This window comes from Ceratotherium simum, chromosome 6 (assembly GCF_057802395.1).
Source record: "Ceratotherium simum simum isolate JZ-2026a chromosome 6, ASM5780239v1, whole genome shotgun sequence".
NCBI classification, from domain to species: domain Eukaryota; kingdom Metazoa; phylum Chordata; class Mammalia; order Perissodactyla; family Rhinocerotidae; genus Ceratotherium; species Ceratotherium simum.
This window is the reverse complement of record NC_141905.1, coordinates 31,346,551-31,373,926: the sequence shown is the minus strand read 5'-3', so window position 1 is coordinate 31,373,926 and position 27,376 is coordinate 31,346,551. Positions and strand designations below refer to the sequence as shown.

The window sequence follows — 27,376 nt, the reverse complement described above, 5'->3', positions numbered from 1 at the left end:
AAAGTTCTGAGCATTCCAGAACTCCATGTGGTTTTGCTTTCCCAACTGGGCAAGACCGTGGGCTCTAATTCTCTCATTGAAGTCCTCCTCTGGGCAGGCCCTGGCCTAGGTGTGGGGGGAATTCGAAGCTGAAAAAGATGGGGTCCCCCACCCCAAGGGGCACCCAGCTGGAGAGTCAGAGGTGGCCTGACAACAGCCTCAGGCCCTAATTGTGGCTGATTAAAATCTGCCCTTACAGGGGCCAAGCTTGGAGGACTTGGGAGCGATGGGACAGTGGAGTGTTCTCCATCTCTCTCCTGTTTTCCCTGAGGGACCCCAAGAGAGCCCTGCTCTCTGCTCTTAAGCACTGGCTGCAGCAGAAAAGCTTGTAAAAAGTCAGATTCTCTGGTCCCAGCAGGCTAAAGCCACTCAGATCCTGGTTTCCCAAGATCTCTGATCTTAGTCTCGGCTAAAGACCCCAGGTCAGGGGGGTGAGCTGCTGAGAAGGCATCTGCATTTCCAGATGTGGGGCCTGGCCTAGGGAAATCCTTTGCCCCAAGCTCCCGTGGGCTGATGGCCTCATCACTGCCTCACCTGTGTCTAGGTGATCGAATCCCAACACCCATCCTGGAGCCCTGGGCTCCAACATCCCTCGCCCCCTAGTGAGATTGGCACTCCTTTTGGTTTGCTTTTCAAGATCGGGAAGGGACTTGAGCGATCCATCTAATCATTTTACTGATTGGCCCAGAGAAGGCAGTGAGTGACTTGAGGTCCCATATGAAGTCGGTGGCTGGGCCGGGCCAGAGGCTGCTCCTCCACTGAGGCCATGGCCTCAAAAAGGGGCTCTTTCCAGCCACTGGGGCTTCCTCTGTCCTGGGCACAAGGCCAATTCCCACCCCAGGAAGCCGTAAAGAGCAGGGGAACAATGGGAAGCCCAATTACCCCAGCTTGGCAGAGCCTGAAGGTCTGGTTAATATAATCGCAACAACCAAACAGCTAGAGCTAAAGGTATGATTACAGCCTCATTAGTGCATCAAATGCAGGAATATTGCCGGAGCTGATTCACTTGACAGACTACAGAACACTGATGACTTTCGCAGACATTTTCCCATGTCTTAAGCTGTGTGCGAAATGATTAAGTGCTCCTTACTATTAAAGAGACTTCCTGCCCCCACTCAACCACAACTCTCTCCACGTCCACCTTCATGGCCCCAACAACCCTAGTGAACACCGGAGAATTCAGTCAGGGGTTGAAAAGGAAATGGCATGGAGACCAAACAGGTAATATAAACAGAAAAAGTGCCAGAGGAAAGACAAAGTACCCAGTCTATCTTTAATTTTTCAACTTTTGTTAGAGACATGGCTATAGAGAAATACTTTTGCTATCTTAAGAAAATAACAGAGCAAGCATATTCATAAACGGCAACTAACATGGACTTCAGGGACACAATAGGGAGTGGTGGGGACTATGGTACACTGGGGACCATGTGTCCCTTCTTTAAGAGACCAGCCCCTTCTCAGTTCAGCTGACTGTCGCCTTGGGGAAACGAGGGTCCAGTATTTCTGAAAAATTTCAAATTTTTCAAAAGCAGCTTGACGTCTGGTGTTTTACATGAAATCTTTCCCATTTTCTAACATTAAATCAAAATTACTTGCAATGCTATAGACCATACAAAATATGTCAGTGGCCCACATATGGGCTGAAGACCTCCAGTTCATGCCCTCTGCTCCAGATAACTCAGTATACTGCTACGTAGACAAAGTTTGTGGATATTTAGCTAAAGTTCTAATTTTAGGCTTCACCTCAATATTTTATTCCATATAGTAGCAACCTGTTTTTCTAGGCATATCCTACTGAGGTCCTATTTGCCCTACAGAAGTGGTTCTCAACACTGGCTGCACAGGTAGTCACCTGCAGCCTTTCAAACATGCCATTACCCCAGCCTCCTTGTTGGAGACTCTGGTTAAATTGGGCTGGGGTGGGCGCGGGCATCTGTATTATTTTACATCACCCCTGGAAAATTCTGATATTGCAGCCGGGGTTGAGAACCACAGCTCTGTAGACTATGAGTCAAGACTGTCCCAGAATTACGTGGTCCTACACCTGAGAAGCGAGGCCCTGTAGGATTCTGCTACCTAACACACTTTCCCCAGGAGGAAGCAGCTCCCTGCCCTCCCTTTCCTGGAGGCATTGCCCCACCTTTCAAATCCTGAGGCCTAAGCTCATTTCTGCGGCTCAGTTGGAAGCAGTTTTCAAAAACTCAGTCCTTACCGGGCCAGAGTGCCCCCGCTGCCTTCTCCCTGGTTTGTCACATTGGAATCATTAGATAATTTCCCCCTGGTTCTCCTGGTGAGTCACAGGGGCAGCTTCATAACCCAGCATTGGAGCAAGAGCTCCCATTCCCACTGCATAGAACAGGATGCTGCATATGGTGTGGGTCTTAATAGCATCCTGCCTGCCAGCCAGTTTACTCCAAGGGATACAAGGCCTGAGACCTCTGTCCCAGTCAGCTGCCCCCAAAGCCTTTTCCTATAACAGAGCCCTTGTCTGGGATAATATAAATGGATTGAGTTTGTGTTGACCTTCGAAAACTGTGAAGTGCCAGACAGATGTCAGGCATCATTAGGATTATCATTCAAGGGCCAACTCTTCCCACCCAGCTGAAGTGGAAGTAGGCCAGCTTCTACCCGGGTTTCAAAACCAGGTGCTATAACTCACTTCTGATCCTCTTGGGTTTCCCCAATGTGGCCTAGTCTCAACAGCTGTGCAAAAGAGATTAGAAAGACCACCCTCACCAGGGCCCCACCTCCATATAGGCTTGTTCCTCCCCAGTGAGACTAGTCCTGGGAAGAGTGTGCCAGCTCTGGTTCCAGACACCTCTCCATGAGTTCACTTTCTGTATCCCTTTCCCTGGAGCACTGCAACCCCTTGGGAGAGGGACTTCTGAGAAGGGATAAAAGGAGGGCACAGAGGATCAGAACGGCCATCTGCACTGATCTCAACCTAGCCTGCTCAGCAGTTGGCCACACTGCATTCAGTGTCTCCATGTTTTTGTTGGTTTCCATGTGAATACCATCACCTGTCCTCCTAAGCTTATTTCTCCCGTTTTGTTTGATTACCAGCATTTATGTCTGTCCAGAGTCACTGCTTCACTCACCTCTTCCCTCCCCGGTCCCTTTTTCTCCCTCCCGTTCCTCCCTTCCCCTTCTTTTGGTCAAACTGTTCCCTTCGTCCAGGGAGCTTCAGGTTTGGACGGCAGGCCTGGGCCACCGGTGAGTGTCACTTCTCCATTATCTCTCACCCCACCCCACCCCACCCCCAGCCTGTGTTCCCTCTCGTCTGTCCCGCTGTGGCCTCGTTTTCCCAGTGAGTCATGCCTTATCCCACCACTGACACCAGAATGGTACCAACTGTGCTCAGTTCAGAAGTGCTTATTCAGGCCTCTTGACCAAAGACAGCTGGCCTTCATCTGAATTCCCCTGTCCATAGTATGCACTCAAGGTCCTCAAATCTGAATTTCCACACTGCTGGGCATGGGGAAGGAGGCCACTCCAGCAGCACAGACTCTGTTCCTAAAGGAATGCTGAGTTCAGCCTAGGAGCCCAGCCCTAGAGGTTTGATCCATGACACATCCCCAGCAAACACAACAGTGTCTGTATGTGCCCGTCATGCTGTGTTGTCTTCCTGCTCTGTTCATTTCCTGTCTGCCCACGAGGGCTTCCTAGTCCTGTGCAGCCACCAATCTGGCGTGTAGGGGGGTGGGGACAGATTGAAAGGTGAGGGCAGGTGTAGCATTTAGGATCACACAGGCCAATCCCAGCTCTGTGTTCTGTGGACATGTCACAACCACACCTTTCACTTCCTGTGGTGTCACAGCTGCCCTGCACCCCAACAGATGGGTTTATACAAAGCAAAGGAGGGACGCTGGGTCCCCTCTTTATCCATTCTTCCTGATTCCAGAAAACAGGCTACTCATGACTAAGAAGCACCTGGCCTTCTTCTTGTGAGAAACAACTAAAGCATCATAAACAACGCCCCCCCTCCACCTTCCAGTCCTTACCACCGCGTGGGCCTGCAGGGCAGTGGCGTTCCTGATGGAAGCCTGTCACCTTCCCGTGGTGTAGGGATCACTGACCAGCAAGGGCCAGGAGGCTGCACCCCCCTGCTCCGGAGCCGTAACCAGAGCTAAACATGTGCCCAGCCCCTTCCAGCCAGTGAGCCCCAGCTCTGCCCTTTCAGGACAATCCTGAGGCCAACAGATGCAGGATCTGCTTAGAAGACGAGGCTCTAACGAGCTGGCTAGAGTGACACAGGAAAGACGAGGGCTTGCAGAGGGGTTCCTGTGTGGAGGGGAGGACATGCACATGGGGCAGAGGGAGGTGTCAAAGCACAATGGCAGCAGGGTTCCTGTGGCCTGGAGGTGGGCCTCAGAACTGACCCCAACAGAAGCCTAGAGCTTGGAGAGGGGGAAGACCAACAGTGACTCCACTCGGAGGCTCGTCCTATTGCGGGCCTGTTCTGTGCCCTCGTAAAGAAGAGGAGGTGACATGGCTTGCCCAAGATGACATCTTTTCTGAGCCCCTCCCCCCATGCATTTATGGAGTTGATACTATAGACTCTCACATACAGAGAATATACCCATTTTCCAGGCATTATTTTGGCTTTGCTTCTCCATCACAGGGCCTCCCTTTCCCTCCTCCTAGCACCTAGCACACCTGTCTCAGGTGGCTAGTCAGGGCTGGAGGATGATCTGTAGCTGGAATCAGAGAAACAAGACTGTCCTCTCAACTACTTGTTCCATTCATGTTGGACAGAGGGGAGCAGTGCAAATTCATATATTCTGTCCCCTTTGGACCTGAGGTTTTATTTTTCTCGTAAGAGCAAGATCACAACCTTAAAGGAAAATGTTTATGGGAAGAATAGTACTGCTCTGCCAATACTAACATTTACTGGGCACTTCCTAGGCGTCAGGCCCAATGCCAAATGCGTGACAGGCATTCATCCATTTTAACCCCACAGCGGCCTAGGAGGCAGACATTCATTTTCATCCCCATTTTACACGTGGGAAAGCTGACCCTCAGAGAGGCCAAGAAACTTCTCCCATATCACAGAGTTTATAGCGCTCGAGGCAGGACTAGAATGTGGCCAGCACCTCTGGAGTGCCGTTGTGAACCATCACCCTGATCTGGCTCATTCATTTTTGACGTTCTTGTGTCCCAGATGCCCACAGCTTTCCTTTTTCTCTGGTGGTAGCAAAGGGGGCACGAGAACGTCTCATTGTTCTTTTTTTTTTCTCACGTAAAGGAAATCAGCATTTCCCCACTTGCTCCTGCCCCGCCTTTCACAGCTGTACCCGGAGCGCCACCGGGAACTGCCCACGGGCCCAGCCCCGCGTCCTCATGTCCTCGTCTGAGCAGGAAATAGAAACACTGAGGCAGAGCAATAGGAAGCTCTGAAATACAGACTCCATGTCATTGGGCTGTAGATTGGGAACCTGGGGAGGATGTGTAATTGTGCCACTCCATCTCTAAGCAACACAGCTCCTGTCACCCCAGCTGCCCCAACGCCCCTCCCACCCCAATCCCCCACAGCCCTGAGTCAGGAGTGCTTATGGCACACCTCCCTGCCAGGCCAGTGTCAGCAGCTCTCCAAGGCATACTAACTCACTCTCCAGTCCAGCCTGTTCCGTAGGGCCTGGAAGCGAGGACAGAAGGCCCAGCCAGAGGCTGAAGGCTGGGGCCAGGCAGCAATGGTGGTAGATGGGGTGGGCGGTGGCTTATGACCCTCCCACGCCTGCCTCTGTGTGTGCGTCTGCATTGGTCTCTGTGGCATGAAGACCCTCCCGCTGCATGTGGAGCTGTGACAGCAAAAGGGTGCCAGCCCCCAGCCCCTCAACCCTGGGATGGCGTCAACTCCCTCCAAAGCGCTTCTGGGAGCAAGATAAGCAACTGCTCTCCTACCGTTTTCAGCCTTGGCAAGCTTGGTTGTGAAGCAGAAGGGTTTCCTTCTTCAAATCTGGCTCTGAGGAAGGGGGAGGCTCTCTCTCCCCGAGGACCCCAAACCCAAACAGGAACGCAGCCCAGTCGAATGACTGCTCTGAACAAGCCTGGCCTCGCCAACCCTGAAAACTGGGCCTCTGGACTTGCTCATCTCCAGGCGTCGGGCGGGGCTCCCAGGGCTCCCTCAGCGTCAGGACCCTCATCTCTGCTTTCTTTCACTCCCCAGGGTACTCCAGGACCAATTGGAGTTCCAGGCCCAGCGGGACCAAAGGGCGAGAGGGTGAGTGCTCAGGGAGCTGGGGGCCTGGGCGACCCGGGGGAGGGAACCGGCCACCCCTCCTCAGCCTCAGGTCCTCAGCCCTGGCGCCTGTGACCCACGGGGTCACCATGTCAGCCTCAGCCCTCATCCGTTCCTCCTAGACCAGCAAGCACCTCCATCCATCTCCACTGCTGATCCTCACGGCAGCCAGTGGGGGAGCCGGGCAGGCTTGGGGGGCTCACTTTGTAGCCACGAGTGGACAGAGACTTGGAGAGCTTCCTCCACTCAGCCTCTGTCACCTGGCGTCAGTCACAGGCTCCATCTGGCAAGGCCCCAGGGGCTGTTGGGGCCAGACATGCCTAAACTTTGTGTATGATTTAGAGACAGCACGGAGAGAATGCCAGGTGGTTTTAAAAAATCTTGGGGACACCAAGAAGTCAGGAGGCCAGGGCGTTAGGCCGGTTCCCGCAGCCGCGCTGTGGGCGCATGCAAGGCAAGGGTGGAGGGCTTGGCTCAGAGGAGGCAGGAGAGCTGCGTGTCCTCTCCACATCGGCTCTTCCCAGCCAGGCCCCAGTTTCCACACGTTCAGGGCGTGGGATGGCTGGAGGGCCGGCTCGGGCGCTGGACCTCTGAGTGGGCATCCGTTGAGCTCTCTGCCTGTGTAAGCAGCAATCCCCCTCTCGCTGTCTGCCCACCTTGCCGACTTCGCCCAGGGGAGGCTCTATCCCCCTTGCTCTCATACCACACAGCTGAGGGTGGGGAGGGTGGGGAATTCTGAAGATGGTGGGGAGGGTGGGGGGCATAGGCTTCCCTGAGATCGCCAGCCACTTAGGAAACCAGGGTGGCAGCTCTGAGGGCTGACACTTGCAGCTTCTAGGAAGAAATCAAAGCTCTCTTTCTCTTCCCTGTCTCTCTTCCTTGTCCATGCCCATTTCCTGCTCCTTGTTCTCTTCCACTGCTTCTGCGTCCAGCCAGCCAGTACCCCCAGGACACTGCCCAGGCCTTCCGGAGGGTCTTAGGGGATAGGCTGTGCTGGAGGGAGAGTGAAGGGGTCTTCCAAGCCCCCTCCCCAGGTCAGAGTCCACACTGGTCACCCCACCCTCTGCTCAGCCCTTGCTTCCTGGAGGGCTCTTCAAGGGGACTGGAGAAGTTTCCCGGGTTTTATACAAAAACAGAAAATGGTTGATGGAAAGTTGTTACCACGTCAGGGAGGGCTCATGGGTTTCCTTCTGTTTCAGGGCAGCAAAGGTGACCCTGGAATGACAGGACCAACGGGAGCAGCTGGGCTTCCTGTAAGTCTCATGGGATCAGAGGTTTCTCTTCACCCACCCCCGCCCCCCAACAGAAGCACTGTCAAAACAGAATACCCAGAGCCTGGAGCGAAAAATCTAGGGCCAAGTGAGAATTCTCATTTCTATGACAGAAGAAGCTGCCAATAGCCAACTGGTCTACCACGCTACAACTTCCCTGCTGGGCACTGCTTGAGGAAACCATGCCCCTGTTGGGGGATCTGGTCCTCAGCTGTGTGGCCCATCTGATGGGATGTAGCAAACACATCATGAGCCTGTTCCACCACAAGCCTCTGAGTTCCATGCAGCGGGGGGTCTCACAGATGAATGTGCCATGGCCCCTGCCCTCACGGAGGGGCAGAATCAAATCCAGATCACTCTAATGCAAGAAGGAGACGCTTTATGAGAGGAGAAGCTTTCCCAAGGGCCTGGCTTTCCATTTGCAGCAGATTTTCCCATTGCTTGGTTATAAAAGTTGATTGCCTGAGAGAGCCAGCACTTTTGTCTCCCACCACTTGAAGGTTGTACTTCTGTTCACCAGTTCCATGCTCCGCTTTGCTCTGGCTAAGCAGACAACTCCGCTAGTCTTTGCTCATTCCCCTAGCTGGAGACATGGAGAGCAGCTTGCACGCCCAAACCGTGTCCTCAGCACCCACCACTCCTCAGCATGAGTGATCTACAAGAACACGGCCACAGGCCAGGGCATTGGCTGCAGAGCGAGAAAACCAGAACCGTGTTCTTGGCTTGGCCCATAACTCATGATTTCTCTCTAGGTCAAGTTCCTTGAGCAGCTTTCTCCTTCGTCCTCCTTCTGTAAAATGGGGATAATTAAACTTGTCTCCGATGAATTAGGCATCAGTGAAGAGCTTTATGAGGCTGGAAGGAAGGACCGTATGGCCGTCCTGTGTGTTCTCATTAACATGTCTTCATTTCTCTGATTTACTGCAGGGTTTACATGGACCACCCGGGGACAAAGGAAACCGGGTGAGTCTGAACCCCTCACTTTGGCTCTGGTTACTAATGTCTTCATGATGTGGTGGAATGATCAATTGGCGATTCCTGACCCAACATGGCAAATACAGTTTTTCCTGATAAATCGTCCTAAATTAAAAGGCATTATAATGAGGGGCTTAATCCATGGCGTGCAGGGAGCCTGGGGCCTTATCCTGAAATTGAAGCATGTATTTTTCCTCATGACAAGGGGAGACTGAATCCCACAGTGACCATCAGATTAGCATTGCCATCCAGTAACAGGAGTCACGTGCCCAGCTCTCCCTGTGTTGCCCGGATAATGGGCCCCTAAATGATATTTTTAAATCCATCATTACCTAGTCCTAGCCTTCTGAAATTAGTTTCACCAGGCATTCTAGGCTACTGGTGAGAGAGAAAATAAATTTCATTGCCAAGAACAAGCAGACAGCTATTGCAAGCAGCCAATCCTTTAAAAAGAATCGTAGCCATTATTTCTCTTGGAAAGAGTCGGCAAGACTAGGAAACGAATTGTGCCTTCTGAGGCTCCTTGCTCTCCCTTTGGTTTCTGCCGTCTTCACCAGGACACAGTTATTGAATGTCCACAGCACTCCTCACCATGTGATGGTATATGACGCATGCCATGTATGTGACACATGACACATTTGGGCCAAGCAGGCATCATTTAACTACATCTAACCAAGATATGACCGTTGGGTTCCTTTCTAGAATGTCTCATCTGCTGCTTCATCACAGTGGTCCTCAGAGTGTGACGCACACCCCCTAGAGGCCCAGGAGTGTCTTCTAGTGGGTCACGATATCCAAGGGTCTTAGAGGTAGAAGAGAAGGAGTGGGGAGAACAGATGGAGAAACAAGGCCCAGAACGATGATAAGATATTCTGGGTTCCCACAGAGTGTTAGAGGCAGAGCGGGTGGCTTCTGGAACCCAGGCTTCTAGAATACTGATGACCGTGTCCATGAATAGAAATTGCCAGAATCTGTATGCTTATGTCTGGCACCAATTCCAGTCTCTTCAATTTAAGATGTATTTATTGAGCACTTCTCTATCCTTAAATTCTCCTTTCTGGAAGCTGGTCAAAAGCAACTCAATTTGTCCCATATATTCTGTAAACAAAAAGAAGCAGGCAGAGCCACCCCTCCCAGACCGTCCATGGGAAGACCAAGTCTAGAAACCACCGGGGGAAACAGACCTACTTCCAGAGCTGCGCCAGCCTGTTAAGGCAGACTGGAAAGCCTGCCTTCTTTACTGTGGCATCAAAGAATTTAGGCCACTAAAAAGTTGATCATTCCACCTCTTAGTTGGCATACTAACCTCCTTTCTAACTTATTTCCAAAGTGTTCTGACTTTATTATATTCAATTCATACTTTTTAAACCTGCTTCTTAAGACTTTTTCAGTTGGCTTGAGGCACTGAGCCATTTGAAGGCTGCAAAGCCAGTCCTTGGAGTAACGGTGACTGTGTGGCTCTAGAGGTGGAGGCAGGGCAGGCCGATGCCCTTGTCACCCATGGAGGGGAGGTGGGGAGCTGGAGGCTCTGATGTCTAAGGAACCGAGGTCATTGAACGAGCCAGGAAGACCTCAGGAATCAGTGGGAAATATTTCTTCTCCACTTCCCCTTTCTCAGGTTTTACACACTTTCCCCCATCCCATATATAAATTAGCAATGTATCTCTTAGTAAAAGTCAAGTCCAGAAAACAGTCAAGTCGTATGAACTTTCTTTGAATCCATAAGACCATATTGATTTATTCCAAAAAGCAGGTTTCTGGATCATGCAAGAGATTTGACTCTCAGGATGCCAGAAAGTCCTGGAAGAGTACCCCCAACATCTCCCCTCCTCATTCAGACCTCTTTAAGCACCAGCCCTAACAGCACTTTTAGGGGGTGATGTGAGGGCTTGGTAATAAAGCCTCCAAAACAAAGGAACGTCCGAGCAGTGTCAGCACTTTGCCGTGGACAGTTTTTCTGATGGCTGCAAGCTCAGAATACTGACACTCTGGACACGGTCAAAGGCCGAGGGGCCTACACGACATTCTGGTTAGAAGCTTCATTGTTGCTTGTGAAGGTGAAGCTGGAGATGTGCAAACCCCCCACACCCGGTGGCTGCCAAGAGCACTCCCAGACTTTGCCCCACCTCATGCCTGGGGGCCCCCATCAGAGGGGCTCCAGTGGGTCCACCACAAGCCTATATTGTTCTATCTTAACAGTGAGCCGAGACAACCTTAAAATGATGCTTCTTCATGTCCCACCGAAGGATGGCCGTGGAGCCTTTTTCCTGTCCATGGAAGGACGAAGCTCCCCGTAGTGGTGGGCAAGGCCCAGAGCCCAAAACAGGCAGTTCTCTAAGGGGACCCACATGCCAGTGGAAAGAATGTTCTGCCCTTGTCATTAAGGGCTCTCCCTTGTCCCTTAGCAGCTCTGTGAGTTTGGTCCAGGAGCCACTTTTAGGATGAATAAATTGGCCAAAGAATAAAGGGTGGCAAGAATTTAGCAATTTGGGCATCAGGAAAATTGGGTGTTACCGTGGAGCTGCCTGCAAGCCAGCCAACTGAGAGGTCTGAGTGCATGCAGTGAGGCCGCTGTCGCTCTCCAAGATGCGCATCTGCGGTGTGTGTGTGTGTGCACACGCATGCATGAGTGGATGTGAGTAGGTGTGCACACATGCATGTGCATGCATGTGTGTGCGTGTGTGTGTGTGTGTGTGTGTGTGTCTTGCTTCCCAGGTGCCCCTGGCTTGCTTACCTCTCCTTCCTCGCCATCTCTTTTGGCCTGGGCCTGCCTCTTCCTTCCTTTACTCCTTCCATATTCCTCCCCCCTAGATATGTTCACCCCATTATAATATCCCATGTCCCTCATCCTTTCCCCTCCACTCCCCAGCTTCAATTTATTTCCTCTAAAATCAATTTTTACACATTTATTTATTTTTTTAAAGAATCCTCTGCTGCTTAACTTTTATTTGCCCCTTTCCCGGTAGCAGCCAGAACTCCCCTTTGTCCAGGGCCTCTTTCACCGCACTCTTTGGGGATGGATCCTCAGGGAGGATGTAGGTAAAGCTACCACTCTAATGTCTTCAAAGGGCACCCAATTTAAGGCCATTTCCTGTGCCCTTAGAACAAGACACCCCCATAGTGTAAGTTACCCATTCTAAAAGTCAAGACCACACAGACCCTCTGTTACCAAATCTCCAGGTAACAAGACCACACAGACCCACCCCCTGAACTTAGGAAACCGTGCTCACTTTCACACTGGCCTGGCCCAAGGGGAATGAGGGACCACACTCCTGAGAAGGTGTACCATGGGGCTTCCTCATCCCGACAGCTCCTGGTTTTGCTTGTCTACTGTTGGAGATTATTCATGCCATGATGTTCTCATTGGTGGGCGTATCTCAGAGCCAACACAATTATACCTAGTATGCATAAACATTTCCTCTTAAAGACATATCATTTTCTAAGCAAACGTGCATTTTAGGAAACTCACTAAGAACAATGCATTGGCAACTACAGAGAACCTCTGGCATCAAGAAATCTGAATAATTTCCAAAGATCCAGGGAAACATCAAAAATATTCTTACCCTTTGCCTCCCTCTAATGAACCCTGGTCCCTCCCACTACAGGAACACAGCAGACATGACACGACCACAACTCTGGCGGCAGCCTTGGCTCTTACACTAGCTAACAAGAAATGATAATAGTTATTATTCTCATTACGAGGCAGCAATCATGTACTGAGCACGTACTATACACCAGTATTAGGCACTTAATGTGCACAAAGACCTCACAACAAAGGTTTAAGGCCAGGGTTATTATCCACATTTTACAGGTGGAGAAACTGAGGCACGAGAGGTTCAGTAACTCCCAAAGTCACACTGCTGGTCACAGGCAGAACCTGCTCTGGCTCCAGGTGTTTGCTCTGATCAATATGCTGCCGCCTCCAAGGTCTTGTCACCTGGAGTAACACTGTGGAAGTCCCCAGGTGCGAGACAATGGGCTTCTGTGGAGGAGAAGAGCTCCCGGGAAGACTCCCCAGGGGCACGTGTGGCCCCTTTATAAGGAAACTCAGCATATGAAAATCCAAACTCAAATTCATCACAAGGAATTCCCCACAGCCCTTCTTTAGTTGGAGAGAGACATGACACATACAAAATGGATTTCAATTTAGAAAGGTGATATTTACTGAAGCTTTGCAGAAACAAATGAATTCCTTGAGCCAACATATCCAGATACAAGCAGCTGCCTATGACTTCAGACCAGGATGGACCAGAGACACACACAGAATGGGAGGACCCAACTGAGGACCTGGGGCCATCCATGAGCCCTGGAGACACACGTGTACTTGTGTACTTGTACACGCATGCAAAAGCACACACTCATACATGCCCACACTTGTATACACACACAATCATGTGTATGCACACATACACATGCAGGAGCACATACACACCATACATGCACATGCACAACCATGTATGTGCACACATTCACACATGTCATGTTCACACACACATGTGCACACATGCCCCAGCACTCTAAACAAAATCACCTTGCCTCCTAATAGAATATCAAAGGATGAAAATCAACTGGGACAAAAGTTATCAGGCCAAATTCTTTCAAAAATGGGCCCTTAAAGAGAAGGAAGTGGGTCCCTCTGCTCATCACAGACCCACCCTGGGCTCCGTATTAGCAAAACAGGCCATCCGTATCTTCTGTCTGCATCTCCCCCCACCTCCAGATCTCAGCTCCACTGCTCCCTGCCCCTTCCCACCTGCCTTAGCCGGATTCTCAGGCTCCTAGAGGGGTGAGGTGGGTAATGACCCCGAATCCTATTGGGAGAATATCCTAATTGAGAGAATCTATTTTTCCCTCTTTAATTATTTTTTCTTTTTCTGTCGCTAACCTTAACACATGAGTGATCGTAAAGACTTGATGTTTTTTTTTTCTTGGACTAACCCATTATTTACAGGGGGAGAGGGGGAAGAAAGGCTCCAGAGGGCCTAAGGGGGATAAGGGAGACCAAGGAGCGCCTGGACTAGATGCCCCCTGTCCATTGGTATGTTTCCATTCATCGCCTGCATTGTTCTGGCTTTTTCCTTGAGAAACAAGGAAGGCAAATACACTGAGAACCGAATGCCTACGCTGATGCTACCAAAATCTGTCTGTTCATCTGGCCAGTGAAATCCTGCCTGCTGCTGGTGTTGCCCTAAACCACAGCTGCAAGTAATTCTGAGTAAATTCCTTTCTTGGGAAGATGCAGAACAATTGGTGTGTGGGAATGGGGAAACCGTGAGGAGAGGGATTTTGGAGAGGCCTCAGCTCTCAGCTCCACGATGGCTTTGGAAGCCAGTGTAGCATTTGTGAGCCACGCATTTGCCTTCTTTGTTTTGTGGCCACTTCTGTGGCCAGCAGTTCAAGCTATCAGAATCCTCACTCTGTCAGGATGCAGGACACCAGGGTTAGTGTCTCCTGAGGGCCACCTATACCCAAAACTGGGCAGAATGAGGCCAGAAAGGGAGTTTGTAATAGACAGCCTCCCAGCGCCCACCAGCCATCCAGCTAAAACCTGTAGATCTGCGGACCAAAAACAGTAGACAGACACCCCCAGGAAGCCTTCCCAAAACAGCCAATAAGGACTGATTTGTGGCACATTGGCCGGCTCCTCAGGTGCCTTCACAATCCATCTGAAGGTTCTGAAAATTATGATGCGCTAACGTTGAAGTTAATCTGTGTTTACTCCAAGTGAGTCCTTAAATGGAGAGGGGGCTGGTTGTACAGGTTTCAAAGCTCAGCTCTCCCAGAAGACAAAGAGGGCACAGAGGTTGAATTTAGTAGACGGGAATCAACAGAGATTTGGCCTCTAATTGTGGATGCCTCAAGGGTCCTGCATCCTGGCCAGGGTGGGACTGGGCCTCTCCACTCCACGGTTGGAGCTGGCTAGCCTTGACCTAAATAATCATCGTGGTTGGTTTTGTGAACAGGGACACCGAGGTTTTAAAGGAGAGAAAGGGGAGCCGGGGTTACCAGGGCTGGACGGACTGGATGCCCCGTGCCCATTGGTATGGCATCACCCTCCCTTGCCTGCATGGCCGATTTGGGCCTCCCCACGTGTGTGGTTCTTGCCTGCATGCCTCTCCACATTCCTCCTGCTCCATCCATCCATTCTCCACTTCCTGCCTCTTCACTCTATAGACACCAAGTGTCACCTGCCCCGGCTGGCCCTCGAGGGTTCCTGCCATGCCTCCCTCCTGCATGCAGAGTTTGCCAGAACATTTTCTTGGCTTCCTCCTGCAGCTGCTTCAAAAGCACATCACCTTAACGTGAGCCGTCCCTCCCACCCCAAAGCCACCTCTGGCTGCAGCTGATCCTCCTTTCAGAAATGCTTCTAGACAAATCTGCCACCAGAAAGAAAACAAGGAAAGTAGATTCTCTGGACAGGTTCTTAGGACTGTGACTTCTCTGCCTTCGCATACTGCAGTTAGTTTGGAAACATTGGCTGAGCACCTGGCAAAGCATTTGAATGAGATGCCTGAGTGGGCCCACATCCCTCCCCACTCCACCATCCCATGATTTGGCAGAGGACAGTTGGGCAGGCTCATAAACATGGGGTAGACTGAGGGGTTCTAGAACTGAGGCAGAGGAGGGGGCTACCCTGACTGTTCTTCCATGATGGGTCTGGGGTCGCTGCCCTGGTGACACCACCAGAACTAGGGGATGGTCCAAGATCAAGATTTTAGATCCTAAAAGGTTCATCCTTTTTGCTTAAATCCCAGAAGGCATTACAAGACCCTCCCTTGGTTTCCCTTTCTTTCGTCTTTATATGGTTCACCACCAAAAAATCTGGAAGAGAATGGAAAGGTCAAGAACGTAGTTAAGGAAGAGAAGGGAGGAGATGGGGAGGCAGAGAAAGAGGGGTGACATTTATGACCCCTCTCCTAAGCATGTCCCGGCCTGAGTGGCAGCAGTTCTGATCCCACCAGACCCAATCCCTCTCTAGGCAGGAACGTCCTAGGCCGTCACAGCAATGCCTTCAACTGACTGCAAGGGAAGCAGAAGATGGCACTTCATTCCAAGGCAATGGGCTTAGGAGGGTCCTGCTCTCCTAAATTTCCCCAGGAGCTTCGGAGTTAATGGAGCTATTTTTTTGCTGGTAATAGATGAGAATTCCCACCCCCACATCCCCACCTAGGGTCACACAGGAGTTATCTTTGAACAGAAGAGAAAAAGTTATAAGAAAATATGCTGTGTGATCCTGAGAGGTGACCTAGAGCCCTTTGAAGGGACCTTTGGGGACCAGGATATGCAACAAAAGGAGAAGGTAGAATAGCATGCTTCCTGCCCCTCACTGCTAAAGCCCTCGGTCGCCGCCCCCACTCCACTCCACTGCTGGCCCCGCCTCCTGAACCCAAGCATGCAGCACGCAGGCTCCTTTCTCAACCATGGAATTTCCCAGTCCCTCCAAAGCGCCTCCATTAACCATCAGCCAGGTATCCTCTCTGCCACGTCCCTTCCACAATCTGAGCACCTTGAGTTTTGCCAGGTGCAGCCCTGGCCACCCTGCTCCTCTCTCACACATCACCATTCTCCTCTGCCTGCCCACCCTCCTCTGTCCCCTCTGCCACCATCCATGTGCCAATGGGAGTGCCACTATGGCCTGCGGAGGCTCCTCTCCCTTCCAGGGTCTGTGTGAAGTGTCACACTGTGGCGGGCTGGGGAAGGGGGCAGAAAGTCATCATGAAGCCCTGGAATGCACCACCTCCCCCTGCAGACCCTCCCTGACCCAGAGGGGACAACAAAGGTCATCTTTATTTGACCCTTAATGCAAAGGGGCATTTTTTCCAGTAACATCCCATATCGATGTGTCCTTTGTCTATTAATTTTGCTGTGGAAGTGTACGTATCTTCCCTGTCTTGTTCCTCATTGTTACTGTTTTCCCTGTCTCCTGCACTGTGTTATTGTGGGCATGGGGGCGGGGGAGCTATTGATCATGACTTTTAGTACAAGATAACTACACTTCTTCGGCCCTCCGGGTCCGGCCGGCTGCCCACTGAACGCCAGGTGAGAGGGTTAGGCACCTGTCGTGGTGGATGAAGTTGGTCCAGGGCACAGGGGGCTCCCACTCAACCTCCTCGGGGCTGACCACTTGCTCTGGTCCCCTGAAACCCTGTGTCCATCTCCTTCTCTGCTCTAGAGTCTGGAATTCTAGAATCTGGGCTGCAATTCTAGTAGACATACCTGGGAACCAGATGTTTGCCCTAGTTCAGCCTCACTCTCCCCACCTGTCTCTCAAAGATCCTAGATTCCCTGCAGGTGTGCCAGAGAGACCAGGAACCAGGGCCCAACAAGACTTGGGACATCCTGAGGCTACAGGGGGCTCCATGGGTGCCACCAGCAAAGGGGACATACAGCGCACAATTGACTCGCATCCTGCCACTGCATCTTCCCCCAAATTCCCAGCAATGGCTAAGGCTATGCCATAGCCCTTGTCTCCTTGCTGAAAGCACTTCAGGGCCATTTGCAATACCCAAGAGGGTGCCTGTCCCTTTGAGCCTCCTCTTCCTCCTTATTGATCATCAGATAAGAACCGCCTAGATTTCCTCGTCCCACTGCTAAGGAAGAGAGAAAAATAAGAGAATGGGAGAACTGGCGGAGGGGGGACCCTAGCAGAAGTTTCATACGGCCACACCTTCCCCAGGTTTTACAGAGGGGAAAACTGAGGCCACCAAGCGCTAAATGATGTGCCCATGAGCACCTCGTACAGTGGAGCAGAGACCAGTGGGTCTCCCAGTTTTCCTTTCCATGGCATTCCAGTTGCCTCTGCTCGCTGACCCCACAGGCTAGGACAGCCCCTCTTGGCCTTGCACTGTGACTCCATGTGATCCTAGCCAACGGGAAGACAGGCGGACTTGCTTCCCACCTGCTTCCGAGGCTCTGCCCAAGGGTAGAGAAAAGAAATAGTAACAGGTGGGCCACATCCTAATCAGCTGCCACAATGTATGTGGCCCTTGTCCCCCTGTTCTGCCTGCTTGGTGGGCCATCCCGGAGAGTCTGAGCATCTGCCTTCCTTCCTCACTGCAGGGTGAAGACGGCTTACCCGTCCAGGGCTGCTGGAACAAGGTAAGGCTTCCTGGGGGTCTGCAGGGCCTTGGGGGCACAGGCGTACTGGGGGTCCATTCTCCACAGTGTGATAAAGCATCCACAATTTCCATTCTGGGCCTTTCTGCAGATTAGGCAGCAAGACATGGGTCAAAAAGGGACGATCACAAAGGCAGGGTGCCCGTTACGCATCCCACGCACTGCACGCACTGGGAGAACACTTAAAAATGCTTTTTAAGGCATCAGCAAACCTCAGTTTATGGAATTTCCATGTAGCCACACAGATGACATCTTTATGCTTTGTGTGGTTAATATATACAGTACCTTTCCTCCAAGGAGTTCTAGACCATGTTTTAAAATCAGTTATCATTAGCTATTCTCATAGTGTTCATATGAGGTCATTTCAGTCATACGATGACATTTATCCAGATGTAGGAAATCTAAGTTGCTTAAATTATAAACTCACATGGCTTCTACACCTCCTCATAGAGACTGCCCGGCTCACCACTCTCCCCTTCCCCTTGAACGTCAGCTGTCAGACCTTCATGCCTCACACATGAGACCCGCAGCCCCAGCTCTTCCAGGTTCCCAGAACTCCTACCAACAATGAGTTTTCATTTGTCCACACTTGCCTTGGCATTGCCACTATTAAAGCCATCTGACACCACAGGGCTGTGCCCTGGCATGCAGTCACCCCACTCAGCCACAGCCCCCACGGTGCGGGGCTCCCCGGCCTGACCAGGGCCGTCGGTTTGCTAATGGTCCCAACTTGGTCCCTGGCAAAGGCAGCAGCTGCCATGCTGTCCCAGCCACAGCCTCCCCCACCTTGCCTCCCCTCGAAGACTTCTCACCAGCCCTCCACCACGGTGATCTCAAGGTGTTGGTTCATCCTCACAAAGGGGCTGGAGACCCCAACCTGTCAAGAGTTTGTGCTTAGCTCATCCAGTTCTGTCCCAGGGACAGCAGAGGCACACTCATGGTGAGATGAGTAGCTTCTCTGTGCTAAATGCTCAGAGCTCATTAGTCCACGGCACTGAATAAAAGTAGTGAAACCACCAAGACCCCTGGCCCGGGGTGGAGTGCCTACTCACCCAGGTCCCTAGAGCACCCCTCACCAGAGAAGGAAAAGCTCAACCCTCAGGGAGATGCCTCCCCAAGGATCTCTCCCTCCAGCCAAGCCTCATCCTCTTGGTGAGCTCCCCTGGGCCTAGTTAAAGCTCCACAGACGCAGGTAAGAGCTGTGTCGGATAAGACCCCATGCCCTCCAAGAAAAAGATTTTCTTCTTCAAGGTTGCTCTGATGGTTAGGACATAGAAATGGTTAAGCTTAGCAGGGGAAGAACAGCCACTATCGAGAGGTACAATGTCTTGGAGAAGCGACTAGAGAGCCCCGTGTCGGTTGGTTCACACCATAAATTCAGTCTGGGAAGATGCAGTAATTCAACAATAGCCTGGCCTCCAAAGGCAGCATGGAGAGCAAGTGCCCTCTAGTGGCCAGGAAGGGGAGTGACTGGAGGAGGCAGCGGTTTCCCACCCTCGGGGTCTTCCGTCTCCCAGCCCGTGGTTCCCCCAACTCCGCTATCCAGAGCTCTCATCCAACCACGACAGGATCTCCCTCCTTTCCCACGAGGGAAATAAACACCCGCAGACCCCCTGACGCTAACTCTGCGTTGTTTTATGTTTGTTTTTGTCTTACAGTGATGCCTCTAACCTGGGATTGGCCTGTGTGTGTGTTTGTACATAGAATATTTATTTTTATACAGTTTTCACTTTTTGAAAATGCCAGAAGTATGATGCATCTTACAGATTATTAAAAAGGAAAAACCTGCCTATTTTGTACAGAAAATACCAACCTCTTCCCTTTTGTTTACAAGACGTTTTGTATAAGTCTACGACTCTAATACACTTTTGTTTATGACTATGGTCATGTTTGCATGATATTTGTGCACACTTATTAGGTATTGAAGCTTAATAAATTATTGTTCCGGTGCCAAAGGGGGCCAACCAGCACTGAGGGGCTGGCTAGCTTATGTGTGATTTCATAGAAACGTGGAAGTCCGCGGTGTTTGCCAAGCTAGGTATGTCTAAGAATATTTTAAACTCTTATGGATTTTCATTATTAAAAAAGAAATGAAACATGGCAATTCACGATCCTGATTAATCATTAGATTAAATGCATTCTTTCGTGTGAAAGCAGGAAGTTCCAGAAGCAGGGGTTCTCAGAAGTATAATGTTTTGTAATGTTACATCCAACAGAGGGAGGGAGGGGACTGTATGAAGCAATGTCTATTGTAACATGTCCCAAGTTCATTACCGTGCCATTTGAGCATTTAAGGTTCAGTTTTGCTGAATCCCCCCAGGGCCCCCAGGGTTACAAAGGGCTATTTGCTACTGCTTTTGTTTTTTTGGTGGTTTTTTGTTTTTCTGCCTTTTGAGCTGCAGTCACTAGTAACAGCTACTGCTGGTCGTTCATGTGACATGGATTTGCAAGGTCCACTCACAACTAGCAGTTGAAAAGTTTGCCTCATTGCCATTCCACGCCAACAAAGAACATTCAAAAAAGACTCACAAACCTGCGCCAGATTGGCCGTCTGAAGTTGTTTTTATTTTTTAATAAGTAGAGTGTTATAGAGTTCTATTCATAGTACACTGCTTGGTACAGGTCTCAGAAGACCTACTCTAAAGACTAGGTGAGTATTACCTGTGGTGCAGCGTACAGGTTTATGGTAAGATGTTTTACAACATAAAATGGTGCCTCTAAAGGGCTTGAAAATAGCAAACAGCTCAGGTAAATGCCTCCCTGGTTTTATTTACATTTTAATTTTTCTTAACATATCCTTTCTCCCTAGACAGTACAATGGCAAACTTAAACTCAGACTCCGCCCACACACAGTCACATACGCTCTAAATTAGGAGCTCCACATTCGTGAGCCCCCTGCCACACTGTGTTCCTGGAACCACGTGCTGCCCAGACCCGAGGGGACGGCACGGGAATTCTTACTCGGAACGTCCACTCAGACACTTTGGAAATCAGACAGCTTCCTCCTCTGAGTCTTTCTTGGCTTCCTCACTTGGAGAGGGAAGCAGTCGGACTAGAGCCGATCCCTACGGTCATTGAACAGAGCTCATCTGTCCCCTCCCCATGTGGCAGAAGCATGAGCGACCTGGGCCCAAACCACCAGCTGGCAAAGTTGCTTTTCCTACCGAGGGAGAGTTCCAGGATGTACTTTCCAAATAATCCTGAGCCCAGGGATGCTTCTCATCCAGAGCCAGCTTCCCAGGACCCCATCCAGGGCTCACTTCTCTGCCAGGCCCAGTGACACAAGCCTACGCCCATGGTACTTTCAGAGGCCAGGAAAATATTTTCATTTTCATTTCTTTTAAATTCGGAAGAAAAAAAAGGAGAATATCTAATCATGAATCCAGGCAGAGTTTTATTCGTCCTTCTACCAGAGCAGTCATAAAATATAATTTCTTATATTTTTTATGTAGGAGGGAGCCCACAAAGTCAAAAGGGCCTACAGCCCACGAAAGTCATAGTGTGTCCCTGCCCACATCTCTGCTCCTTGAGAGGTGCTCTCACCCTGGCTCTGCTGACTAAGGCCACCTCCAACACCACCCTCCTCACCCATTTTCTTTTGGTTCCTCACCTCCCACTCCCGTCCGAGGTCCTGAGGAATCAGAGTGTAACCTGGTTCTTCGAGACCCACTGCCTCCTTCCCTTTCAGACTCTCATTGCAGCAATCAGAACCCACGGATGATCTCAAAATACAGTCAAACATTAACTGGAAAGCTCCAGAAACTGAGATCTGTGTTAGCTGAATATCCTGGATAACTTTGGGCAGACAGAAACCTCATTTACTTTGTTCCAGTCCTGGTGTTATTCGTTGACCTATTACACCTCAGATAATACCGCAAAGGATTCCGAGTCCCTTGCAAGAATATAGATAATAAAATAGAAATATGTGTAAAGAAAAGTTTAAAAGAGTCAAGGAAAAATAAGCACAGAGGAGGTGGCAGGAGAGCCCCAGACAGGCGGGGGAAGGTGCTCTGCACATCTCCCCTTTCACCGAGGTCTGACCCGTGTGTGCACGCACATTCTCTCCCTGCATAGTTCAGTACCTCGTGTGTCCTCGGCCAGGACCTCCCCCCGTCACAGGGCTGCAAGCTGCACACCCCACACCCTGGGGATCCTGACCTCAGGGCCCCTGAGCCTCTCCACTTGGACCTTAACTCAACTCAACTCTGTGTTACATGCAGCGCAGAGAGATGAGAAGTAGGGAAACAAATGGGCGAGAAGTTTGCAGGGTAGCTGGGATGAGCACTCATGCTGGCAGACAGGAGAACAGGAATAATGGGGGAGGGGCAGAAGGAGACGTGCAGGTGTATGCAGAAGGAATGGACCCGGGAGGGGCTGCGCTGAGGGGCTGGCGGCCAGAGAGGGCTCAGGGAGGCTAAAGATGCTCACTCCCCTCCTGATGAGAACTGCCTGCCCAGGGAGCCAGCAGTGCACCCAGCCCTGCCCCGTGGGGCAAATTACGGTCCTGTTGGTGAATGTTCTCTGTGAACTGTAGGGCGCTGAGTCTTGAGGCCTGAAGCCTTCTGTGGTTCACTCTCCCGTCCAGCGCTCTGTGCTCTGACACAGGGGACCCGCTGTTACCCAGCACTGTCTACCTAGAGACTTGCAAACACCTAGCTTGACAACAGACTGAACCAGTGCCCCCATGGGTGACAGGATAACAGGTGATCTAGGCCCTAATAATGGCTCTCACCAAGGTCGGCGGCTTGTGCCTCTGGAGTCATGTGGACCAAAAGAAGTCCCACTCGCTAAGGAAGAGAGGGCCCCTCCCACACACCACACCCCAGTTCAGCCTCCCCCGTGCCTCCTCCCTGCCAGGTGGAGGGCTGGCCTCCCTTCCTGGGGCCCTGACTTCACCTGGCAGAATGTAATGCCACAGACACGCGGAGGGTTAGACTTGGCCCGTGAAAGGGGAGAGCACTGGCCAGCGAGTCAGGAGGCTCAGCTTCCAGTCTCTTCCCCACTATTAACTATCCGGTATGGGGCAACTCCGGGTCTCAGTTTCCCCAAGTGTCAAATGAGGAAGTTGACTTGGGGGACATCTGACACCCTGAAACCCTCCGATTCCATCGACCGTCAGCTCCTGGGAGGATTGGGACGCTGGGGATTCCATGCCCCTCCACCTAGAGTTATTTGGCTGTGATAGTATCATGCATGGAGTTGGTATTGCGGAACTGTGTGCAGCATGTGTGTGCTTCCTAACCCTGAATAACAAGATGCCAAGTGGACCTGTCCTGCGCGGGAGGAGGTGAGTGTGGTCAGCTGCCCCAGGGCAGGCATGGCTGCAGAGGCTGCTTCTCACATTGGTGTCTACGCTGCTGAAATCATCAGAGACTAAACACTACAGGTTAACCACTCACCGTGCAGGGGGCTCACCAAAGCCCCACAACGTTCAGGGATATTGTGCTGCCGTGGTAGGCTCCCCTGGCCTTCCTTCACCTCAGGGTCTCTGCGCCCCTCCCCGCGCACCACCCCATGCTCCGCAGCCTGGCTCCGATGGGCCTGCACCTTCACACATTTTCAGGCAACTTGAGACACCCAGCACCTAAGACCCCACACCACTGGAAAAGACGAGAAAGGCAGGCCACGGGTGAGCGAACCAGAAAAGAGGAGGAAATGCACGTGGAGGTGGAGGGCAGAGAAGGAAGGCAGGAGCAAAACAGGAACGAGCCACTCCTTTCTCCAAGGAGTGGAATTTTCGAGGGGGTGGTTTCCTTGAAGCAGCATGCTCCTCACTGTGGTAGAGGAAGGGGGAGGAGGGCGCAGGGAAGGGAGCTGGATTTTATATGCTAAGGCAGAATTCCACTTGCAAAGTGACCTTCTGGTTCCTGGAAAAATCCTGCCTCCAAGGAACAGCCAAGTGTCTGTCGAAAGAAGACGTAGATAGAGCAGAGCTGAGCTAGGGACAAAGCCTCAGCACCGTGGGGGCCTCCCCAACAGGCCCTCTTCTTCCCAGGGTCCACTCACTCTGCACACTTCCCCCTCCACACCCTTGCCCATGCTGGGCCCTTGGCCTGGAATGCCCTTCTTTCTCCCTAAGTTCTACCCTCCTTTCAAGGCCCAGCTCAGACTCCACGGCCCAGGGAAGACTTTTCTGGGTTCCTCAGTTGGATGAGTCTCCCTCCTTGGAACTCTGTGTCCTTTTCTTCCTCCACCGTCTATTAGAGTAGGAAAGTCAGTCTTCCATATTAGACAGTGAACTCTTAGACGGAGAGACTTTCTTGTTCATCAGGATCCCGAGGGACCTAGCTCAGTGCCTGCCTGCAGTGGTCAAGGCTCTTAAATGTCTAGGACGTGCTGAGTTATTAACCTACTTCATTAAGCACCCACCATGCGTGGGCAGTGGGATGGGAAGGGAGGGGTCACTGAGGACTGTTGAAGACCCAGCCTGTCCTCCAGGAGCTAACAGGGACACCCAGCAGTGCCAGGACGTGTGTGCAAAGTGCTAAATGAGGGTGCAGCCGGAGGACGCTGTGGTGGCCAACCTAGCCAGAATGAAGAGAGGACCGAGTAGGCCCGGAAGGGATTACAAAGCAGAGAGAGAGGAGCTGGCCGCTGCAGGCAGGCAGTCCCTTCCCTTGCCTTGCCCTCCTTTCCCTGCTAGAATCTTCCAGTGAGCGTGATCCTGGGCCACACTGACTTCTCAAATCAGAGGAGGGCAAATGGGATTGTGGCAGAAGAAAGGGGGTAGAGAGAGCAGGTCCAAACTGGGAGGGCGCAAGGGGTCTGCCAAGGTCAGCGGGTCTGTAGAATCCCCCTGACCTGGAGGGCCCCCACGTGCCAATCTCCAGTGAGACTCCTTCTCAAACATCTTCTCTATCCCTCCTCAAGGGCCAGAGTCCATGGTTAGTCGCCAAGAAGTGAAGCCAGCCAGCCCAGAGCCTTGGGGAAAGCGCCTTGCCCAGGAGGAAGGAGAAGATGGAGCTGTCCCTGGACAGAGGGTCGCGGGCGAACCCTCCCCGGGGGCCTGGCTTGAGGGGGTGATCAAAGGGTGACCACAGGAGAGCGTGGGCCGTCTGCCCTCTCCAGGGGCCAGAGCGCAGCCAGAGCGAAGGCTCACCGCACCTGTCTCCTCCGACTCCCCGTGGAGATTTCTGCTGCGACCTGCAGCCGGGCCCTCTGCTGCTGCTGCAGTTGCAAGGGCTCTGGGGTGCCCCCTTTCTCATGGAGAATTGAGGTTCTTTGAGCAACCTCTCTGCAGAAGGGGCTTCCACCATTGTCCCGCTCTGGGCTTGGAAAGCCTCCCCAGGAGGCTGTGGCCAGAGACCTGTCACCTTTCCCAGCCCCCTCTCAACAGATTTCCTTTAACTTCCTTTGGTGCTGCCACCGTTAATCCCTTTACTGCCTGGCTTCTGTCAAATGTCATAAGCTGATGAGTGTACCGAGCTGGAAAAGCAGAGAGCGTTTGTCTTGGAGAGGAAGGCACAACGACTTAGTAGAGGAGAGAAGCCCACGAGCAAGACTGGGTGAAGAGGTTGGACGCCTGGGCTGGCCCTCAGAGCCGAGGGCCTCACCGTCCAGTCTGGTGCCCTGAGCTGCCCCAGCCAGTACCAGGCTGACAACAGAGAGAGGCAGCCGCTATGTATTTTCAAGAGAATCTGGAATAAGCTCTTCCTTTAGCAGGATAGTTGAAGGGACAGCGCCTGGAAATTACTCACCCACTGCCTGCCTCCTCCCTTGGTCACCAGACACAGGCCACCTCACTGCCTGCTTCTTCCATGAATAGGGTGGCCATGTTCTCTGTTCAGTCCAGGACCCTTTGCAGGGGAGGGAGAGCACAGTTAATAATTATGCCCTGACAACAGATGTCAACCTGGCAAACCAGGAGGTGGGCTCACACTGCCCATGACCCAACCCACAGGTCGTCCCCAGCCCTTCCAGGCCAAGCTCTGGCAAGGACTCAACACCTCCTGTTAACTTAGAGTTGCAACCATTTACCGAGGGCCTGAGGTGCCACGGGGCCAGGTGGGCATTGTTTGGGGAGCAAGGGTAAACGCCCCCTGTTCTCACCTCCTCTCACCCCTGGTGGGGAGATAAGGTCAGACCTGAATGACACGTGCATAGGGAGGGAGGGCCAGCCCGAGGAAGGCAGAGACAAAGGGCAGTTGGTCTTCAAAGGAAAGCAAAGTCTTCTGGAATAAACTGACTCAGAGGAATTCCTCCCCAAGACGATCCCAAAATGGAGAGGCTGGATCACCAGGACACATGTTCTGACTTTAAATCCATAACAACATCTTTCATCAGCCCCGTAGGTTAAAGAAAATGCATTAAGGCAAGTTTATTATTTTTCCCATTGGTGTCTGGCCCACAAAGCTGTCAATCACAGTCCCCACCTTCACTGACAGCTCCGCCTCTTCCCCTCTTTGGACGTCTATCCTCAGCAGGAACAGCGGCCTCTTTACCTGATAGGAGTAGCACGTCCAGGGCTGCGACAAATGGCATGGGTCCATCTCAGCACCCTTCAGGGTCAGGGTGCATGTGCATAATTGGATGTGGCAAAAGTCAGAGCTAATGGACCCAGAAGGTGATCCAGACATGATGTGGGCTCAGTGGGTACCACTGGGTTTTTACAGCCAAGTTAACCAGCTGCCCAATGCTCCTGCCATCCCCCGGTGTGGGAGAAATAGAAAGCATCCCTATATGACATGACACACAAATGAACGAGTTTGAAGACTTCCGGTGATTCACAGGATCCTGGACATTGTACATAGTCAACTGGTCTTCATCACCTGCCAGCAAGCCACCTGCTCTGAACAAGCAACAGTTGAGGGAGACAGATCCATTACGGCACCTTTTAAGAGAGGAAGCTGCCTGTCCCTGGGCTCCCTTCATTGCGAGAAATGCAGTGAAACCGCCTGCTAAGAGACATTTTTCTTGCACTCCACTCATTCCAAAGACAAAGTGCTTTATTGCAAACGTCCGCTAAAATAAACGTGCCTGCAACTCCCCCAGCCGATGAGAAAGCACTCTGGCCTGGGAGGACGGATGTCTGCGTGCTGGTCCTGACGACCGCTTGCCAGCTGGGTGACCTTAGGCAGGTGCCTCGCACGCTCTGAGCCTCCCTTCCCTCATCTGTAACCGGGGCCGGTTCTGCCCGCCTCACAGGTGAGGGGAAGACTATCTCTGTGAAAGGATTTGGAACACGAGGAAGAGCTGTATCAAGGTTAGACGGTGCGATGGTTAGTGGTCCCTGTTCAGGAAAAAACCTTGCTTTTCGTAGTCAAACCTCAATTAACTGGAGTCACTTGAGAAAGTTCCATTAAAATTTCTGGCGAAATTAGGTTCACAGCAGGTCCTCTTGTGTCTGCACAGGGTGCATGGTTGACCAATACTGTGGATGGTGTGCAATGGAGAAGTAGAAATGGTGGCCCACTGGGCTTGGGACGTGAGGATGGGTGTGGACTACCGCCTGGGAAGTTGCTTTTTAAAACTAAATTCCATGAATGTTCATAGGGGTTTTTTTTTCTTTTCCCTAAAAGAGAAAAATCGACAATTTTTTCAAAACCTTTCTTTAAAATTCCAGTTACCTATTTCCTGGTTGAATGAAGATTTTCCCTTGTTGGCTCCAACATAAGATGCTTTATGGCTCCTGGGCCTGCTTCTATCTTCCTAGCAGCCTCCCACCCTCCTTCTACTCCTGTGCCCTCTTGGACACCGTGGGCAAGTTCCCTATGTGGTTAATCTGTCATCTTAAATT

General features: G+C 51.6%; 1 protein-coding gene across 1 annotated transcript in view; it reads left to right on the top strand.

Moving 5' to 3' along the window:
* COL13A1 (collagen type XIII alpha 1 chain) overlaps positions 1-19,808 on the top strand; it is an 83,116-nt gene extending 63,308 nt beyond the window's left edge. Inside the window, exons 30-35 of the mRNA XM_087432097.1 lie at positions 6,206-6,259; positions 7,477-7,530; positions 8,476-8,511; positions 13,475-13,561; positions 17,584-17,622; positions 19,299-19,808. Coding sequence (XP_087288223.1) covers positions 6,206-6,259; positions 7,477-7,530; positions 8,476-8,511; positions 13,475-13,561; positions 17,584-17,622; positions 19,299-19,301 — 273 coding nt within the window. The 3' untranslated portion in view covers positions 19,302-19,808. The remainder of the gene's footprint in view (positions 1-6,205; positions 6,260-7,476; positions 7,531-8,475; positions 8,512-13,474; positions 13,562-17,583; positions 17,623-19,298) is intronic.
* Positions 19,809-27,376: the final 7,568 nt, after the last annotated feature.